Raw genomic sequence first — 21,800 nt, forward strand, 5'->3', positions numbered from 1 at the left:
TCTAGATATGCCAATCAATCGGTCAGGCTAGAGTCCACAACATGTCAGCCTGAATACAGGCCATTTCTGCACCAGAGGCCGAGACCAAGATATCTGTGCAGGACCGTAAGGCTCCAGTCATTCCAGCGAGACGGATCGATGGATATACCAGAGTCAACTAAATATCCTCTGGCCTGCAAAAACCTTCATGCATGTATTCGACTGCTGCTGTAGATTTCAAAACGTATTGAAATTTCACAAAAAAAAAAAAAGATTGGGAGGCTACTTTCAGATAGATTTCTGGACTATTTAGCCCTGGCAGTCTGGTTCACAGACCAAAGCCCTGTGAAGCATGTAGGCTTCCAAGAGGAGTGTGTGATAAGAAATGTGTTTTCAGGAGCCCTGTCCACTGCATGCCAATCACGGTCTGTTTAAGCCTTCCCCCTACCCCAAGCTCACTTTAGAGCGTGGGCACACTCAGTCTTCTGTTGGCAGCTAAATGTGCTATTTATATGACAGCCATGATAGAATCAGCTTGTTGTGTATGTGTGTGTGTGTGTGTTTTCAACTGAGCTATATGGAGAAATCAGGACATACCATCAAAGCTCTTGTTACTGCACACACAAAATGGTCAAGTAATTCGGACAGAACATCAACATCGGTCAACTAACAGTTAACTTTAGCTGGTTCAACCGTAAATAGTAGACTCTCCACACAATAGCCCAAGCAAAGAGTCAGAAAATGACCAACAATTTAAAGGGTCATATTGTTAGATTTGCATAATGAAAGCAGCTTGCTGGCCTGTTCATTTCGGCCCATAGGTGAATGACTTTCAGTGACGAGCTGTTTAACTCACATGCTGATCCCCTGTCCATCAAATAGAATTGTTATCATTCCTTCAGCAGAACTCTGTGCTCCCGTATAATGCCTGCCTGTCAAGCTACCTCCCTTTAACTAGGACTGACTGAGGACTATGAACTCTCAGTATAGATCAGACATCATTGTGCATCAGAACATGATCACACACGATCAGTCTAGACCCACAAGCCCATGAATTGAATAGTCAGTCGGCACTGGTGACTGAGCCTTCAGATTCACCTGTTCATGTGGACGGCGGAAGTGTGTGTGTGTGTGTGTGTATGTGTGTGTGTGTGTGTGTGTGCCACTAAAGAGCTCTCCAGAGAATGCCACACAGGGGCCCACTGAATATTCAAAGGGCTGAGTCACTCTCTGAGGCCTGGCGGCGTAAGCTCTTCAGCACACTGCATGCAAATAGACAGTGGCCAAACAATAGCCCTGCACAATGGCCACATTTATCCGACCCGTGTCAGTCTGACCCACCATGAAACAAGAGCAATGATGGCGTGAGTCTGACTGGCATCTCTTTACACAACCCGATCTCTATAGAGACACAGACATGAAACAAATAAAAGACACGAATGAATTAAATCTGTTCATGAAAACAAACAATATTTCAATTATAAACTGAGACTGAGGGGTCAAAGTGGATGATATTCACAAGGTTGCTGCTGCACTGCTGACAGTAGTGTCATGAGGAAATGAGACATCCAGGTGTCCCAAAGGATACAGTTGCCAAGAGAACCCTGATGGAGATGGCACAGGGCCCTGAATAGGGCCCAAAACACACAACTGTCACCATGGAGATGGCCCGTGTGGGTCACGCCTAAGCCTTGACAAAAGGTGGTGGCGTTTACCCCATAGGCTTATCAAGACCAGCTTACAAAGCGTCAAGGCACAGAGTCAGTACTCATAAGAGTCAGTACTCATGGAGAAGAGCTTCTGCGTTACCCAACATATTCACCTAAATCCATAACATCCACACTTGTTAAGTTACGCTACAAGCTAGCCAATGTCCAATACCATTCCATGTCATCTTGCTGTATTAAGTAGACCTGCAACACTCGAAAAAACAAAAAGGCCTGAAGGCCCGAGAACCAGTATGTGATTTGTCCTAAGTACAGAGTATCAGCAAGACGTTGGTACATCTGGAACTGGTATGCCCTGAAATGTGCCTCATGCTGTGGAAACACAGAGTACCTCCTCAACATGAGCCTGCAAATCAACTGATCAGTACCTCCCTCAGGGAAAACTCTCTGGATGCCTTCAAAGACTAGGCCATTACAGACGCCTTACAGTACACAACGGTATTTACCAGACGATGAAGAACAGTAGGCTTTACACTCACGCAAACTTTTTATATTCTATTCTAAAATTAATAAAGTATCCATCTATCTATCTATCTATCTATCTATGTGTTCTGCAAGAGGTAGTTGCCAATATATCAAGAATAAAAATTCATGACGTCGGCCAGACTAGCGTATAAAATCTAGCATATTTGCTACCCAACTAGGATAAGGGGACCAGTCAATAGTCCGCACATCAAGCAAATTTGCTAAAACACATATACGGTTTAGAAAGTTTAGGAAAACGCCTTAGAAATGACGATGATTAAAAATGGCACCGGTCTTCACTCCCAAACCAGCTGCTCCACTGAGCTGGTCAGATGACAAAATGAAGCTGCGCACTTGGCAAAACTGCATTGGAGCATTCGGACCAGACACAAAAGAACCGTTATGGGCGACACAAGGGGACTCTATGCTACACACTCACATAAATACCAGCCAGCGAAAGAGTCCGCTCAGTCAGTAGATTCGTGGAGGTCCTGCTCCTCTGCTCTCCCGGTCTCCTCTGCTTTGGGAGCTGTGTTGTGTGTCACGAGGGGAGGAGGGGGGAAGCACAGGAAGTGCAGTAATGCAGATGGCCAGAGAGCAACGTGTCTGCATGGTCTAATAAAGCAGGCCTTTAGTTGAGGGCACAGCTGCTGTCTCAACACACACACACACACACACACACACACACACAACTCAGATCTTGGACGGGATTACCGAGGACACCTGGGCTGTGTAAGCCCAGGCTATTTCCAGAGCTGCAGGGATGACGAGTCACCGGTGACAGGAGGTCATGCTTCTCTCTCACGAGAACTAATAACCGTTGACCGGTGTCTTCCCCTAGTCCTGGGTCTTTCCGCGGGATCACAGATGCATTTATTTCCTCCTCTCTCCACCATGACTCCACACTAGTGCATGCTGATGGCCAGAGCAGCATTTACCTGGCTTGGGTCTTCGATCTTATGTGTGGCCATGACAACACCATCATTATGATCTGATCGTAATGAGTGCAGTGCACCAATATCATCAGAACAGAACAAGATAGATCTGTTGTATGCCTGTACGTAAATCTGAAAGTGGATATTTACATTCCAATCATATGTACACTGAATTCCTGAAGAACTCTGACACAGAGCACATCAGGTAGTCCTCCCCTCATCAGTTGCAGTCGCCCTGGAGTGTTTCCTGTTGACAGAGTGTTTACTGGGTGGGGGCAGGGCGAGGTCTGGACCTCTGGTCTACTTAATTCTAGTTTCACAGATTCCTCATACATTTCCTTCTTTGGACTCAAAGTGGACCATACCCCGGTACTTTTAACCGCACTGGATGATAAGATGAAAATACAGAGCACTGACACGGTCTTGCCTAGAGCCCCAATCGTCTGACGGCACCTCGAAATTACAGTGTATGTGTGGACTCTCACATTTTTGTGGACACATGCAGAAATGTAGAGGCTTTGGCCGCCCATTAAGACGGGAACTGTCAGTCCCCTGTGCAACAGGCTACTTGGGCCTGGGAATCTGGTGCAGACCATGTTCCATCCACAGCAGGCTTTAAAACCACCGTGACCTGAACTAACAGGCATTACCCTACACTTCTGCAACCGAGATGGTTGGAGATACAATCTGGCAAACAAGCCTGACAACAACTGGAGATCTGGCAAGTATGGAACAAGTAGCGAGGAATATAAAATGATGCTCTTGGCATATTGTAACAAAACAAGGTGAACAATGAATTTGGAGCCGTTTCAGAGACGCGTACCCATGACTAAAATCATCATAAAAAGCCAGCCTTGCAATGTGTTTTAGCCTGGAAAGATCACAGGAATAACACAGCGGTTTTCCTACTAATGCAGCACTGATTTCAACCAGGAACCTTGAATGGGGGAGATAAAGAAAATAGGTGTCTATATGAAGAATGCATTTGCTTAAAATGAAAGCAGATCCGTTACAATGCCACACCGTATGGCCCTATTAATCACGATTAAAACGTTGCACCAAATGATCTAATGTTCCGTTAATGTATTTATTAATGGAGCTCACTGTGGCAAGCCGGGGTAAAACAATTTCACTGGACTTCCGCTTAATTCATTAGAAGTGGTTCTTACACAACATGATGACATCAGTGATATGATGTCTAGTATTTCATCAGTCTCAAGATGCAAGACAGTGAAGTTACCTAGTTCATTACAAATCATTCAACACATTTTAAACAAGGATAATAACTAATAATTGTAATGTCGATTAAAGTCATACAGTTAACGACTACCGATGATTAGGTTGACGTTTACTACTGACAGACGTGGTGAAAGAAACACTGGTTAAACAGCTAAACTAGCCGGATTGAAGACCGACTGACGTGTTGATCTGACAACTGGCCGTCTGTGTGATTGACGATAGCTAAGCTATGGTTAAGAACCCAGTTGTCAACGAATGGCAGGAAACTCCATGGAGAGCTCAAAAATCTGTCCCAGCAGAGCTAGCATTATCTAGCTAACGCCAGTGAGCAATCCTTCGTTACTCTAGCGTCAGTTTGTAGTTTACCAGCGAACTGTTGAATTAAGTTCACATGTATTACTGACTGAAACACTTAATTAAGTTACCGGCAAACCGCTGGCTATCAATGATAAATAATTAACGTTGGCTGGGCTAACGTGAGGGTAGCTCACATTATTTCGACAAATAGCATGGACGACAGTTAACGTAATGTACTATCAAACCGTTTAATCAACCACCTTAAGAAATTATCCTTTCGAGTTCATGAGAAGTACCTATTCTAGTAACTATTCAAGGCATCTCAACATGAGCGTCAACTATTTCTATAACCCATTACTGTAACAACATAAAGCATCCCTTGTGGAACTAGGGCGCCAGACACTGAAGTCAAAACTGTGTCAACCGGCCTCGAAGCTGAAACTGAATTCTTGCCTCAATTAACATGAGCGTTAGCCAGCACCTACAACTTCACTAACTTGGCTCGCTAATGACTTAACTTCAGGGGCTTGCAAAGACCCATGCTCATCACGAGACTGCATTCGGAAGAGGTTACACTTTGTTACCATAAACGATATATGTCCAGAAGAAAACTTTAAGGTACAAGCCGGTCAGCATAACTGGTCAGTCAATAAGCACTAACGTCAGCTAACGTTAGCTTGCTACAACACAATTTAAGCTAAGGCTAACCTTGCTAAGTTATCCGGAAAATAACAAAGGAGCAACTGTTCAAAATATCAATGGAACAAACTTTTGATGATTCTCACATTGGCAGAAACCTCTACAAACTACCCAGTTATGCATTAAAACATATTTCTTACCCATTTGGGCTCGCATCCCTTTCAGAGACGTTGTACCCTCCGCCATTTTTACAGAAGTTTTCCTCCTTTCCCCCCCTGACACATTCAAGGCGCGCAATAATACACGGGGACGTGGACAGCTAAACAATGGCAAAGTCAGGGTGCAGGAGCGACATCTACTGTCAGCAAATATCATTAAAAGGAGACGTGACCTAATTGTCCTGTGTTTGGGTTTACTTTGTCCAAAAAATATGGTCATTGGCCTGCATCTTTGTGACGAGCGTGATTGTCAGTTGGTAGCAGGCCTAATATGCAATTCCCTCTAAATATCATTTTATTTGCAATATACCGGTGGCAGCTTGGCAGGCCTTATAAAGTATTACCTATTCATACAGTTTTACAGTTTTACTGGTGTTGGGTAACCTCATGAGTTGCCTGTCCCTTAAACAATAGACATTTAAATAGTATACTACTACTACTACTACTTACATACATACATCCATCCACCCATCCATCCATCTATCCAAACATACATACAGACACATAAATACACATACATACACACACACATACATACATACATACTTACATACATACATACATACATACATACATACATACATACATACATACATACATACATACACACACACACACACACACACACATACACACATACACACATACATACATACATACATACATACATACATACATACATACACAGACACATACATACATACATCAGCATTGTTTTCACAATTGATCACATTCTCTGGTTAATATTTACAAACTTTCTCTGCAAAAAAACAAACAAACCAAAAAAAAAAAAAACCCACACAGATGAACAAGGAGGGGAGCACATTTTCCAGTTGGCTTACCGATTTGAAGCTGGTTTTAAGCACCAAAATATGCAGTACTAAAGGACCTTCACTGCAGCAGTGGTGAACCCCTCCCTTCACAAAAAAATAAAACAAAAAAAACACCACTGCGCCAGTTCCTCTCACTATATTCACCCAACACTGCCATTCCTCCCAGGCCTCAGTCTGCCAGGGCCTCTCATTCATTTTTCATGGCACAATGCGCACTCTGGGTTCAGTTACACATGTCTAAATTATGCAGTAGAGCCCATGTTACTTAACACTCACTTGGGTGCCAATGGTGGTGTCACTAAGGAAGATGTCATGATTTTTGTTACAGAATACCACAGAGACTCCAAAGCGCTAAATGGAAGGTGTTTCCTTTCCTAGTGCGCTTCCCTTTACCTCTCAGAGCCTGACCAAACCAAGCTGCACCTCCCTTTACCTCTCAGAGCCTGACCAAACCAAGCTGCGCCTCTCCCTTTACCTCTCAGAGCCTGACCAAACCAAGCTGCACCTCCCTGTACATCTCAGAGCCTGACCAAACCAAGCTGCGCCTCCCTTTACATCTCAGGGCCAGACCAAAGCAAGATGCTTGTTTCTTCTGAAAAATCTTGGCACGCTGCAAACGAGGTTGAGTTGAAGATCTCATATCTGGTGTACAGTATATCAGAGCCAGATTCTGTGTTCATCCAAATCGGCCATTGTTGGTCCTAGGATAAATATTCGATACAATGGTGATTTGGTTTGCTCATCAGCTCAGTCACTAATGATAACTGTCTACAATGCCATTAGGAATAAACACAGATCTTACACTCTATGCAAATAATTGCATCATAATGTCAATTTAATGACGTTACCATTATTTTCAAAACCTCAAGAAACATATATGCAGTTTGCTTATTCAGTCTGATCTACAGATCATGCAATGAGAAGCGATAATTGTCTTTCTCTAAGTCTAAGACAAGCCAATTATATATACCAGTAACAAACAAATGATGACTGGTGCTTGTATTACAACTGGAGCATGGCTATGAAGACATTATTTAAGATGTGGTATGCCTACAAATCAAAGAAAAGATGACATTGTCCTGTTTATTAGAAGAGACACCTCCGTTAATCCTGTCATCCTCAAATAAACATCTAGAAAATATCTCTGGTGTTTAACCTGCCATCATTCGTATCCTTTACTTGAACAACACCTAGACCATGTCAGCAGGTAAACAAAGTAAATTTGTTTGAGGATGAAACAATCTAGACCTTTTTATGATTGACAGACACAATTCCTCCTAATAATGCTCTGTTTGCAAATCTGTCATGGAACGACCAAATAGGATGACCCTCTCTCTCTCTCACACACACACACACACACACACACACACACACACACACACACACACACACACACACACACACACACACACACACACACACACACACACACACACACACACACACACACACACACACAGACACACACACACACACACACAAACACACACAGAGACACACACAGACACATTTTTCCTATTTCCATCTGTGCATGAAATGCTGAACCATTAACGGTCTTCAGTTCTCTCCACTCTGACCACCCAATAAATAGAAAAATGAGGTGCAATGAAAACACACTTTTCTGAGTGTTGCTCCCCAAGATCTAAACTAACTTACACACTTATTATGTCACAACTGACCTTTACTCGGGTCAAATGACAGTTGGTAATATCTGCATTTTGAAGGTGCAAGGTTTTGTAAAAGCATGAATCATGTCATCACCAAGTTTATAACTTTAGTTTATAGAAAATTTAGGGTATTTATTCCGGCATCAATGTATCAATTAAAATCAGAGAAGGACATTAAATATAGCTACATTCTCCATAACAAAAACATGGGCTGTCAGTGAGAGCTGGAATGTTAGGGAAGAAATATCTTGGCTATGCCTCGGAGTAAACCGCTTTGGCTGTGTTTAATGAGTAACCCAAGGTAAAAAAAAACACAAGAGGGCGTGGAGCATAACGTGAAGAAATGGTAAACCATAGTTCGAAATGTGCCAGAGTCAGGATCCACATGGTCAGTCTTGGAAGATTGGTACGTTTGCATTTCACAGAAAGAGCTAGAATTTGGAGTTGAAGCGCAGTGATGTCCTAATGCAGTAAGTGATTACAATGAGATGGTTACTGTCCACTGAAGTGATATTTTATTTTGAAGTATATTTTGGAAGGGTTTAATATGATTATGTGATTTTGGTTAGTCTTTTCTTAAATATGCCACAAATTGTAAAAAAGTGAATTGTTCACAGTTCAAAGGAATTCAGTTCAGTGAGTAGACTTGCTGGACCTGCCTCCAACTTTAAATAGCAGATTTCAACTTTGATATAGTTTTTCAGAATGTTGTTTTGCATTGTTTTGTTAAACAAATGCAATACACTGTCACATAACACACTTTCTGTTGTACCACTTTGCTTTAAAGATGGACTCAGTAAAGGTTCATGTCTCCATAACTATTTGGATATGCATCACCAGTCTTCATATTTGCTCAGGTATTTCAATTGTTTATGAGTGGTCTGTACATTGACATTAGACATTTATTTTTATTTTTATTTATTTCTTCACAGTGTGACTCATTGTCTCGTTCAATCAGACTATCAAACGCTTGTTATATCTGTGTCTATGGTAACTGCAGTGTTTGTGTTGGGGTTTTGTCTGCTAGTGTGGTGTGTCTTCTGTTTTGATGAAATTAAGTTCTGGTTCAAATGGAACATTATTTTGTCAGGTTCGTCAAATCTGAGTTACTGGGGGAAGAAGGCGAGGCTAATGGGACCACCATGCTACTGGCAGCTAAGTGACCTCTGTGTGGTGCCTGAGTTGAAGGAACTGAGCGTGTGCATCACCCTTCAGCGGGAGGTCGGCACCTCAGACTGGACTGCCTTTGACTATAAGCAGCGTGGCAAGTCAAGTGTGGAGCTGGGTCTAGCAGGCAGCAACAGACAGCTAAAAGTATGGCTCTTTGGAGTAGAGACCAAGGTAGACCTGGTGGAAGACCTCGCACTTCGCCAGTGGCACACCATCTGCCTGTCCTGGTCAGCCGTAACCAAGCAACTGCAGGTGTATGTCAATGACAGCAGCCTCGGAGAAATCCCCGTAAATGGATCTCGATTAGCCGGCAATGGCATGCTGACCCTGGGGGTTTCACACACCCTGCTGGGTGGTGTAATGGGCTTTGAGACTGGGAAGGAGCTGATGGGGAGCGCGACACTCTTCCGCATGTGGGGCCGAGCGCTGGGCGGCAGAGAGCTGTCTGCTCTGAGGTGTGTGGAGGGGGACGTGGTGAGGTGGAGCCAGCGGGACTGGGACCTAAAAGGCAGCTTGTGTGAACCGTTGCCTGACTCCAGCCTCATATGCGGTAAAGAAAAAAATTTACACTCAATTTTGCCATGTCAACCAACCCTATGTCTAAAATTGAAATAATGTTTACTCCTGACCATACAGAAATAGATGTGCACTAATCACATAAAGCGTACACGAGATGTTCTGCCACAGAACTAGTAGTCTGGTGAATCATGCAACATGAATGAGATAAACATCAGACTCTTAAGTTACTAGTTAACCGATGGCCTCATTAAAATCCAGGGAGTGAGGAAAGAGACGCCTTAGAAAATGACATGCACACTAAATTAGTTCCTACCCTCCAGCATATGTTTTAATGTTTCAAGACAGCTTCACATTTGTCAGCACATTACACCTCACTGTCTGTCCAATCTTATTGATCATTTGAAGACCTAAAAATAATCTTGGATGCCTCACTAGTGTTTGTGCACAACAATATCCTCCAGTGTGACACATGACTTGAGAACAAAAAATCACACAAATTCAAACCCAAGAAGTCAGTGCAAATATTGAAACTAATATTATGGAAATATTTCAGAATGGCAGAAGTATGAGATTGAAATGATTGTTTCCATCAAATCAAAGCCAACAGACAAAGAAAAGCTGGGGAAAATTGTGCAGAATTGGGTAAGGGAGACTTCAGGGTCATCATCTAATATTTGAACGTTAATGAATATTATTAGCTGAAGTTGTCATTCATTCCTGGTATCTGTTGACTCTTTGATGCAGTTTAAGTCTACATTCCACTCTAACATCTCAGTTCATGCTGTCCCATTATGCATCCCATCTTTAAGGTACCGAAAGCTTTTACAATTTTACATATTGCTGTTCATACCAATCTAAAACTAAACATATAGCCACAAATGTATAATAGATTATATTTATGCACACCTCGGAGAATGCCAGGCAAGGAATTACATCTTTCGTTGTAGATAACAAGTTATGTCCTTCAATCTCTGGCCTTATCTGTGTTTTAAACCAGGCAGGTGCAGAAAACGGGCCATAATCTTGGAACACTACTGGAGGTGCAGGTTTATTATTGAGTTGCCATGACAATTTCCTTTATGAAAACAAAAACTATGTTTCGTAGGTGACAAAGCAAAGCCTTTGCTAAATTAGTTGCCTCTGCTAATACCATTGAACTAAATGTCTTTTGTTTTGGCTCCAGGGAAGAAAAGTATCATCCAATGGAACCACTGAAAAGAGGTTACGTTTCAAAAGACCACAAAATGTTACTTTATCCCAAAAAAACGAAATATGTATTAAATAGATGATATATGTTCAACCTAATATTTTCTGTTATGATGAAATTATGTATACATTATGGAAGCTTGTTTATTCCAGCCTCATTCATTTGTAGGTTTGACTGCCTGGTTTATGTGGAGGTCACACCAAAGAAAGATGTCTTGGCAGTCCAGGAGGAGGTCCAATGGCGTCTCAAACCACCATACCACCATGACAAAGTTGTTGTGAAGGCAGACCCTGGATCCATAATTGTTAATTCTGTTGGTAGGTGGAGAAGCCTCTTGATATATTTAAGGCTGACATCAGTTTCTAATATTAAACCACTTTTTTCAAACTTAAGTGTTTCCCTCAGCCATGGCTTTCTATAACAGTTCCCTTTTTGATCATAGAGCTTAACCTGGCGGTTATAATGATTAGTCTTTATGTCTTATATGTTTTTTTAACTCATTTTTCTATATGGACAGAGATGTTTCCCACTGGTAGTCTTCCACATACAACTGGTCCTCCAGCCCTCTCTACTGCTTTTACCACAGGTCAGTGCCCTTTACCATAGAAATGAGATGATGACATTTATAGTTGATGGAAACAGGAAAAGGAAGTCCTACTTCAGTCTAGTATGAGCTCTGGCTTCATGAAAAAATAGGCAATGAAACTACTCCAATTGAGACTGAATTCAGCTGCCGTTATAAGGGTAGTACATAGCATGTGTAGAAACCTTTGGGAAAATTTGTCCTCTGTGTCTTCTTTAACAGCTGAGCTGCCATTATGCCCTTCTGTGGCAGTATTGGCCTCCTCAGTCGCAATGGAAACTCCTGATGAATGTAGCCCTGACTACACAGAGGGGTGTAAGTAACTAAACAACGATCTTTACACAGAATCGTATTAGGAATCGCAACAGTGAAACCGGGTGTTTTAATAACCTCATCAAAATGATGGGTGAAATCAACGATATCGTGCATTTATGCAGTATGCAGATAAAGAATATTTGAAAAATGAGAAATATGAAAAATTATCATTTAATGGGAATAATAATTTGACATGATTTGTTTCTCAAGTTCTCCAGGACACATTTTACAGAGTCAGTTTAATCGCAATCATCAATGGTACAGTGATAAACCCAGAGATCACCATTCAAAACTGGGTGAGTAGACCCATTGCAAATGTACAGCATAATAAAGGATATAATTGGCTGATCAGATATGTGTGAATTATCTGATTATTTGTGGGTTTCAGCTTGATGCAACATTGAATCCACATCGCATGGCATTTTTAAACTTTGTGATGAAGCCAGAGTCGTACATGTGAGTGACCATTTAGCAGACTAACCAAGAAGAATGCACACCTTAGTGAATGTAGTGGACAATTTAGACAATTGTAAGGATAAAGAGATTTGAGATATTAAAGAAGTTTTTAATCCTCCACAGATATGGCTGCACATTCCACGTGCAGGCAGAATCTCTTAATGTCACAGAGACAAAGAAGCTCATTCTCAGCCTTCTCACAAAATTATACATCACTGAGTCCATGTCTATTCAAGTCCTACCTGGTGACATCAACGTCTCACACATAGGTATGTCGGAGATGTGAAGTCATGTCAAAGCACGACATCCTCTCTCAGATCTGTTTTGTCCAACGTCTACAGTCACGCACTGGCAATCCAGGATGCAAATCTGTTGTGTATTTGTCTGCAGCTCCAGGCTCCTGCCCCGATCACGACCAGCACACCCTGCATGGCCTGTTTGCCTGGCCCAAGACGGAGCCACAGGACATGGCCATCGTCCTCTGTCAGAAGAACAAAAAAGAAAGAGCAACACGATTCTGGTAAGGGTGTCCTGCCATGACGACTCGTGGTTCAACATCCACACGGTGAGGGTTAGGGTTATGGTTAGCATCCACACGGTGAGGCCGTGGTTCAACATCCACACGGTGAGGCCGTGGTTTGTGAGATGTGTAAATGAATGAATTACATGGCCACTTGCCCATCACTGTGAGACCTGGGTTTGAGTCTTATATTTTCTCCTCAGACCTTCAAAGGCACACAGTTGGTAGTGTTTTTCACATATACAGTATGTAAGTCAGTCACTGTGTGCTGAGAAGCAGCCAGAGGCTTCATACATATTGAAGGAGGTTTGTAATAGGCAGTGACTGTCTCAGATCAAGTTGTGAATGATGATAACTGAACTGAGTGGCAAAAGGGGAAGATGCCCCCTCACCTCAAAAGCCTATTGTGAAAGCAGAGCAGGCTGGTTACAAGTTGCAGCCATGCGGGCAGAAGGGGCAGGAAAATGAGCTTGCATCTGCACTGGAGTCTATTTTAGTATGAATTTGCATATTTATATCTAGACCGTCACTTTATAAGGGAAATTGTCTGATATTTACCTATGGCATACAGATAAGAGAGAGTTGATGTTAGCTTGCCATTGTTTGGCTTCACACAGTCAGGAAATTGGGAAATTTGAGATGTGGCTGAAATCTCTAACCAGACTCTCTAGATATCTGCATTTGTATGACAGAGGCGCTAAACATGAACGGTGTGCTCTGTACTTGAAGGCTATGTATTTTTCACTTTTAATGATAATACATGCCGTGTGTATTTTAACTGGGCCTTTGCATTTTAGTAATAGAATAGTCTTAACTAGGCTGTTGACAGAATAGTAATTAATCAAGTGTTAAGTAATTTGTGGTAAAGCCACACACCAATAACCAATATGCATGGTTTCCCTCATCAAACGTACGTATATGCTCATGACAAACATGAAGTATTATATGCAGAACGTATATAAACATGAGGCCTGTTTCCACTGTTAGTGCTGTATCAATATTCTCCATCACAAGGCAGCCTGTGCTGTGTCACTGTCCACACAGTTAATCAGTATCACAGTACACAGCGATCTGACTCTGGTGATATACCTACCTATAGCCATATGACTTTACACTAGTTTAGTGTGAAACATAATTAGAAAACATAATTTGTATTAGACGTGAAAACTCAAATGCTAATCCAAATATTAAATATGATAACCATGCGATGTACTGATTAAATGATTGGTGCAACGTAGTTTATTGGCCTGTGTGCTGACGTTGAGTGCCCAAGTAATAATACCCCTGTCCAAACTCATCTCTGGAACATTTGGCCTAGAGGCTGTAAACTCATCCTGGAGTTTACTCAGGTGAGACATGGCATACACCGGCAGCAGGTGAGACATGGCATACACCGGCAGCACAGCTTGTTCCCTTGGCTCCTGGACAAAAGTGCAGATCATCATAGCCCTGGTTTTGTCCAATTCAACTCAAAAGCATGGTCTTCGATTCTTTTGTGCTAAAAAATACTTCTTAAAAACAAACCTTCTGGAATGTTATCCTTAAGAGTCTGACTAAATATTTGCTCTCAGATAAAATGATGAATAAATACTAAAAAGTTATTTCAATGCTTGATATTCCCTACAGTAAACTAGATGGCATGACTGATAAAGCCATGTGGGAATCTCCAGATTTGAGCTCATGCAAAAGGATTGTGGTCGACATCACTGACTTGGACAAGGTCAATGTCACAGCAAGTAAGATTGGTGCATTTTGATCATACTGCTCTGTGGTTTAAACAGATTCTTGGTTGTAAAGTAAAATTGAAAGGCTTCTAGCCCACCATTCATGAGAGATACCTGAGGGATAATGAGAATTGTACCTGTGTCTTCTGTGCATGGTGAAGAAGAAGAAGAAGAAGAAGAAGATTGTTTGGAGTGGGTTTATGCAGATGTTGTCAATTTAGAGAACATGTAAACAAATACACAAAAAAGGTCTGAAACTGTGAAAAAATGTGTGAGGTGCAAGCGAAAATACTACAAAATATTACAAAATACCACATATGATGACATGCTTCCAGAGTTAGTTCATAACTGTTATTTACTGCATCTTTAAGGCCACCAAAAAGCTTTTGTTAAATATTTTATTATCAGACTTTCATATGTTTTCATTTTTTTTTTTATTTGCATTATTTGGTATTATTTGGTAGAATTATTATTCTGTTTTCCTTAGATAATTCCGGTGAGGTAGTGGAGATGATCGGTAGTCTGGTCAGTAACCAAACAGACCTCAGTCATTCTGAGGTGGACACTGTGCTGAACAAACTGGAGGATGTGGTGGCCGTCAGCCCTGTCTCCCCGGCGTTGGGAGACAAGATCATGGACATCATCTCAGACCTCCTTAACTCCAAAGCTGATCTGGCCTCGTTCACCAACAAGTGAGACTGCATGCCTATATGACCGTCCTAACCAATTATTGATCCAGACGATAGGATTAAAGGTGAAACTGAGAATTCAGAAAAAGAGCTAAAGCTTCCAGGATAGGTTTTGTCTTTATGTTTCACAGCAACTGAATATTCAGTGTCCATTTCCTGTCTGTTATTTGTCGCGGTACTCTGGTAGTTCCTTACTTTAACTCTGGACATCTCTGGTAGTTCCTTACTTTAACTCTGGACATCTCTGTTTGGCTCTGGCAGAATCCTTGGTCTCACAGACAGAGTTGGGGATAAAATGACGTTTGACGGAGAGACTCACAGCATAACAGTCCCATCAATGGCCATGCAGCTCGTCACCGTTAACTCCAGCCGGTTCCAGGGCCTGACATTTGGCGTGTCCTCGTTCACAAGTGACAGTTCCCCAGAGGTGAGTGGAAGAATAATGTAGTGCTGTCTGAAGGGAGGGAGAGTGGAGCCATGGCCATTAAGCTGTGGTTGACTTCAGAGCCCAGAATGACTATAAGCCACATGATTCACGTTCTGATTAATGAGTTACAGCTTGGAGAATGGAGGGCATCCTCAAGGGCAATGGGATGCTGTGTAAACATCCCTCCAGATGACCCTTGTCCAACAGTATTTGTGAACAGTTAATCTACAGTGGAGCACATCAATAACACTAACCCACAGTAACCTGGCCCACTCACTCAGATCGAACACAGAGTGGCTATATGATTTGACCTTAGTGTGAACTCTGTATACTGTGCTTTTCCCTTAAGGTACATCAACTCATAACTGGCCAAATTGTTTTATACATTTGTTAAAGAAATACAGGCAAATAGCCTGTGAAACAATCAAAGCTTCACTTTTAGAACCTTCCAATCACCCTCTTAAAGAAACACTATACAACAATTGCCACTTTTTGAGGTATTTGTTTTATGAGCAACTACTTTTGCCATCATCTTCAAATGAATTTTGATGGTATGTGCTCATGTGAAGGACAGATAAACACATCTGTCATTCCCACTAGCCGTCCAGGCTATTGACTATATTGTTTTGTTGTTCAGGTCGAGACACCCCCCAAAAAATTGAGAAAAAGCTTTCACAGCACGAAATTACCAAAACATTATCACCAAATGACACGCTATTGGTGTTTTTGTATTTGTATGTTTTTGTATGCTTTCTAGGTAGGTAGCTTGCTAGACCTTAACTCCATCATACTGCTTTAAAGGTTTTGTATACATTCATGTTAGTAGTCTATGAGTGTATTTGAGGCTACTGAACATGTTACTATTCACCGTCTGATAAAACATTCTCTAATTCACTTTTTACAATGTTTTGAAAGTTGTGTTTAAATCCATGTGGCAGTTATGCAAAGAGTCATTCAGCAGTTTGTGCTACTCCATAATTGACACAGTAAAGTCAGCAGTTAGCAGGTAAATGTTGTCTTAAACATTGCCACAACCTGTATGGATATCAAAACAAAAAACACTTGAAAGCAAATTAGCATGTGGGGACCAACGTTGTACTGGACTGTCGTAGTTCAGTGAATAAATAAATATACAATATCCTTCCAAATTTGTGGTCTTTACCAGGAATATTGTGTTGATAATAATTTTGCGTTTCTTGTCTGTTTTAGATTTTTTTGAATGACACATTTGTGGAGAAGCCTGTGTCAGGGGCGGTGGCCTCTATCTCCCTGCCTTCTGTCCTAGAGAACTTCTTCCCTCAGGACAACACCATTAGGCCTCGCATCCAGTTTCAGTTCTACACTTCTGATGTCCTCTTCAAGGTATGGAACTGGACTTTTCTATTGGAAATTGTACTTTTCTATTGGAAATTGGACTTTTCTGTTGGAAACTGGACTTTTCTGTTGGAATTGTCGTTTCTCACAGTGTTCTATTTGTAGAATTTTGACTGCCTTTGTGGGATGGGTCACACAGAGAAAGTTCCGTGCTTCCATTTGGTTTTATTTGAATACAAATGTGGATTTTTTTTCCATTGGCAGAATTCTTTTCGCAACATGACACTAAACACCTACATCGTGTCAGCCAGCGTCGCCAATGTCAATGTCAGCAACCTGCGTCAACCTATCATCATCACTCTTCGCCATCTCAAGAGGGTACAGGTGTGTGGGTCCACTAGCAAACCTGAGGACATCAGAAGATCTTTACTTATTATAACTGCTTGTTATAATGATCAGTCAAGTCACACACACACACACACACACAAACAAACAAACATGGTTATGTATGATTATGGACTTTTCTGGATCATAAAAAAGTGGCCAGGATTGTATATAACTGATTGTGGGGAATGTGGAACCCCATGACCCTATGACCCCATGACCTTTCCCACTTCTGCAATAGGATCAAGACGAACAGATGTGTGTCTACTGGGACCTCAGCAAGAGTGGTATGGTCTCTTTAGGTTGTTCCTCTTTAGGAGTCATATTTACCAACAAAATCATGTTTAGATTTATGACATGCACAACGAAATCATGTTTAGATTTATGACATGCATACATATGTTGGCAATGCTCGCGTACCTGTGTTGTGGTGTTTACATAGGTGGCGGAGGCTGGGAGAACCGAGGATGTAAGATTCAGAGCACAGATGACTTTCAAACCACCTGCCATTGTAACCATCTCACTCACTTTGGAGTGCTGTTGGTGAGCATCACTTCCTGCTTACTCACACCTTTATCCCTAACATCACCCCTATATTCAACATGGGAACACACTGCACCCCTAACATCACCCCTATATCCAACATGGGAACACACTGCACCCCTAACATCACCCCTATATCCAACATGGGAACACACCGTGCCTCACAAAGAGTGATTCCAGTTTTCACAAGATAATCTCTACACTACACTAAACCAGTATGCATACTTATTGCCTCTACACTACACTAAACCAGTATGCATACTTATCGCTTCTATATTACACTACACTAAACCAGTATGCATACTTATCGCTTCTACACTACACTACACTAAACCAGTATGCATACTTATTGCATCTATATTCGTGTCTTACTCACAGGATGTGTCCAAGACCCCAATTAGTGCAGCAGATGAGCGGATCCTGACAATCATCTCCTATGTGGGCTGTGGATTGTCCTCCATCTTTCTGGGTGTCACCCTCATTACATACTTAGCCTTTGAGTGAGTGACACATGAACTGACCAATAAGAGCAGACAGGCGACAAATAATGTTCTAAATAAATACAAAATACAAAAAAAAAAAAAACTGACGTCTAATCCAAATCTGTTGCCACAGGAAACTGCGTCAGGACTACCCGTCCAAGATCCTGATCAACTTGTCCCTGGCTCTGCTAGGCCTGAACCTGGTCTTCTTGGTGAACTCCTGGCTGGCCTCTTTGGAGAACAGAGGACTCTGTATGAGTGTGGCGGTTATCCAGCACTTTTTTGTCTTGGCCTCCTTCACATGGATGGGTTTAGAAGCTTTGCACATGTACTTTGCCCTGGTGAAAGTCTTCAACGTCTACGTGCCCTCATATACCCTCAAGTTCTGTGTGCTTGGATGGGGTAAGAATGGAGAAAAGGAATACATACTCTAATGTGTAAATAAATGGAAATCTAACACGTGGAATTCTAACACATTTGGTTTAGTTTAGAATGTAGTTCTGTGACTGCAAATCATATGGTCCCCTGTTGTGAACTAAGACATTGTGAAAGGTTTGAAATTTACAGCGATGGCAAACTACAGAATCTCTTTTCTTGGCTGTATGTGTAGGATTACCTACTGCGATTATTATCTTGGTCCTGGCTATAGACAAGGATGTCTATGGCAACGGATTAGGAGATTCACAGAGCCCCTTCAAAGACACGTCACCATTGTAAGTAAAATAAGAAAGGACATAGGGCAGAGGATTTCTAATAGCGCGCTAAACACGACCTTTATGAATGAACCAGGATAGGTAAAAGGAACTGACTTTGTTTTGTGTTCACCAGCTGCTGGGTGCAGAATGACACAGCATTTTATGTCTCTGTCATGGCCTTCATTCTCCTGGTCCTGCTGTGCAACATGACTGTGTTTGGAGTGGTGCTGGTCCAGATTCGTAAGATGCAGGCCAACAAGACCACCAGCAACACCAGCGGGCTGCTGCATGACCTGCGGGTGGTGGCCAGCCTTACCTTTCTCCTGGGCCTCACCTGGATTCTGCCCTTCTTTAGCTGGGGGCCAGTCAACACTCCCTTCATGTACCTTTTCTCCATCCTAAACAGTCTGCAGGGTAGGGTATCCTTACTTTCTCAGGGAGACTTCTGGGGAAACACTTTTTGAAGATGAGGCAGTGTGTGTTTGAACAATGCCACAAGGCAAAGTGATCCAGTGGCTGTTCAGATGGAGTTAATGTGTGTTGACTAGATGTCGCTTTTCTACAGGCTTCTTCATATTCATCTTCCACTGTCTGATGAAGGAGAATGTGCAGAAACAGTGGAGGATCCACCTCTGCTGTGGGCCTCTCAGACCCGGAGACTTCTCTGGTGAGGGAGCGCCATCTGTATCAGTAGTATTTAACTAGTATTTAACTAGTACTTAACTAGTACTTAACTAGTACTTAATTAGTACTAATTAGTACTTAACTTGCACTTACAGCAGTTACATTCTTGCACTTTTTTTCTATTTCTTATGTTAAATAGTATTTATTGTTACACTAGGTCCCTATTGCTCGTAGCTTGACTGTTCTCTCCCTTGTACGTCGCTTTGGACAAAAGCGTCTGCTAAATGTAAATGTAAATGTAGGTGTCCAGAGGAGGGTGTTGGTGCCATATGATACCCAAAATGATTATACGCACATTAGTTGCGAAACAATCTGGTCAGCTATTTTGATAATATCGAATGCGGTTGTCTTCTTACTTTAGACTGGAGCCGCTCCGTGACAGGCGGCGGTCGAGGCGGACGGAGCCGTCTGGTGCGTTCTCCGTCAGCCAAATCAGAGGACACCAGCTCCATCAGGAAGATTTCTGACTCGTCCAATACGGGTGCCGGTCAAATGACCGCCTGACCTCACAAAATCCTCCTTCCAGCCACACGCTTCGGCACTTAAAATCGTTTCAAGTTTTAAGTAGATTTGTCAAGTTGATGTTAAAATGACTGAATGAAAGACATCTAGTCACATCAAGTAGTATCTTAAAATAAAGTAATATCACTGTTGATGTTTGTGAACTTTGAACATATGTTGAACAATTTGTCATTAGCTACTATAGCCATCATTGCACATCAGAGTGTCTCAGCTGATTCTGTAAGTAAAACTGGCACACAGAGTATCACAGTGCATGTCCCTGGTGAGTCTGGGTCAAAACAGGGTTGAATTAGGAAGTATGAACACTTTAGTGATCAGGTCGTCAGATGCCCTTTTGGGTTCCGCAGTCCCAGAATGGCCATCGGACCCAGCTTAATGGCATGTCAGGCTGCATCACGTCCTGTCATGTCCCATCAAGTCATGCCTGAGTAGACGTGTGATGGAGTCACCAGGCAACCAGAGTGATGCTCATTTCAGACCAACTCCTCCTGGTGTCTAGAAGCACAGAACAGTATATACTGAGGTACAATATTGTGTATACATACAGAATGTTCCTTACAGACTACATTTCCAGTTTTGCATTACAGCAACAATGTCCTTAAACTGTTGCTTTTTATTATTAATATTTGTATTCTGTATTTTCTTTTCTCTTATCCTCTTCTATGATGATGTGTAAAATGTGTGTATGATGTATCCATATGTCCACGTGTCCAACACTGACAGTGACAGATCTGTGAGAACCATCAGATTTCTGGGCTTAGATTTGTACCAGCCACCTTCCTCGTGCACATCTTTTTCACCATTTTCACAAGGGTTTCATAATTGAATGATAAATAAATATGACAGAATCAATGGAATTCTGGTGAGGTGGTTTCTACACAGCACGGATTTCAGATTTTGTCTGAGGAATTCTCAAAGGTTCTGGAACATCTGTTTCAGCATCACACACAAGATGGCTAGATCTCAGCCCCTGAAGGCTCTACAATACAGAGAGGTCGGTTTTGTCAATTAATTCTCCAGTGATAGACGATTATAAACGTATATGTATCAATTATAATATAAGGTTATTTTGGGGTTACACACAGATGATTACTGTTAACAGTAACCGCAGACAATTTTGACGATTTCAAAAGATCTTTGAAATATACTAAATAAAACAATTGAAAAGAATAGGTAGTTAGATTGAATACTTGAATATTTATTGTAAATAATTAAGTATTATTTTCCTGGTCACTTTGCACATCCAGGTCAATTACAGACTGTCTTTCTCTCTCCCTCCCATTCTTTCTCACTCTGATTGATCACTCAGGATTGATTCAGTTGATTGATTTATTTTGTTCTTAGGTCTTTCAAAATTAACCAGGTTATTTCAAATGTGTAAATATAAGTGCATCACAGTGTGTGGCAAGAATAGACTAACGTGCACAGTATTGATTGACTGATTGAGTCATTAGTTAAGTGCAATTCAAAATTTCACTGGACTTCAATGGAAGATCTATCTGGTAATTTAGACATTTGGAACAGGATGGATGAAACACCATCGTATGCACCTATTTGGATGCACATT

At 41.7% G+C, this 21,800-nt stretch overlaps 2 protein-coding genes across 2 annotated transcripts in view; one reads left to right on the forward strand and one right to left on the reverse strand.

The window, feature by feature from the left end:
• map7d3 (MAP7 domain containing 3) overlaps positions 1 to 5,671 on the reverse strand; it is a 33,023-nt gene extending 27,352 nt beyond the window's left edge. The window contains exon 1 of the mRNA XM_031557926.2: positions 5,482 to 5,671. Within this exon, the coding sequence (XP_031413786.1) occupies positions 5,482 to 5,656 (175 nt within the window). The 5' untranslated portion in view covers positions 5,657 to 5,671. The remainder of the gene's footprint in view (positions 1 to 5,481) is intronic.
• A 2,663-nt stretch (positions 5,672 to 8,334) lies between these two features.
• Positions 8,335 to 19,491, forward strand: adgrg4a (adhesion G protein-coupled receptor G4a). The gene is made up of 25 exons (XM_042702793.1): positions 8,335 to 8,469; positions 8,787 to 8,856; positions 9,090 to 9,719; positions 10,242 to 10,330; positions 10,433 to 10,497; positions 10,686 to 10,728; positions 10,872 to 10,909; positions 11,064 to 11,212; positions 11,413 to 11,481; positions 11,701 to 11,793; positions 12,004 to 12,089; positions 12,182 to 12,249; positions 12,373 to 12,518; positions 12,640 to 12,769; positions 14,396 to 14,505; positions 14,981 to 15,185; positions 15,444 to 15,609; positions 16,819 to 16,971; positions 17,188 to 17,424; positions 17,549 to 17,594; positions 17,750 to 17,850; positions 18,229 to 18,350; positions 18,466 to 18,734; positions 18,943 to 19,045; positions 19,161 to 19,491. The coding sequence occupies exons 2-25, from the start codon at positions 8,787 to 8,789 to the stop codon at positions 19,489 to 19,491; spliced, it is 3,519 nt and encodes a 1,172-aa protein (XP_042558727.1). The 5' UTR covers positions 8,335 to 8,469.
• The last annotated feature ends 2,309 nt before the right edge of the window (positions 19,492 to 21,800 follow it).

This window comes from Clupea harengus, chromosome 20 (genome assembly GCF_900700415.2).
Source record: "Clupea harengus chromosome 20, Ch_v2.0.2, whole genome shotgun sequence".
In the NCBI taxonomy this organism is placed as follows: Eukaryota; Metazoa; Chordata; class Actinopteri; order Clupeiformes; family Clupeidae; genus Clupea; species Clupea harengus.

Coding starts and splice junctions, on each gene's coding strand:
- adgrg4a (XM_042702793.1), top strand. CDS start 8,787: ATGGACTCAGTAAAGGTTCATGTCTCCATAACTATTTGGATATGCATC. Junction 15,186..15,443: donor CTGGCCTCGTTCACCAACAA/GTGAGACTGCAT, acceptor TGGCTCTGGCAG/AATCCTTGGTCTCACAGACA. Junction 18,735..18,942: donor GTTCTGTGTGCTTGGATGGG/GTAAGAATGGAG, acceptor CTGTATGTGTAG/GATTACCTACTGCGATTATT.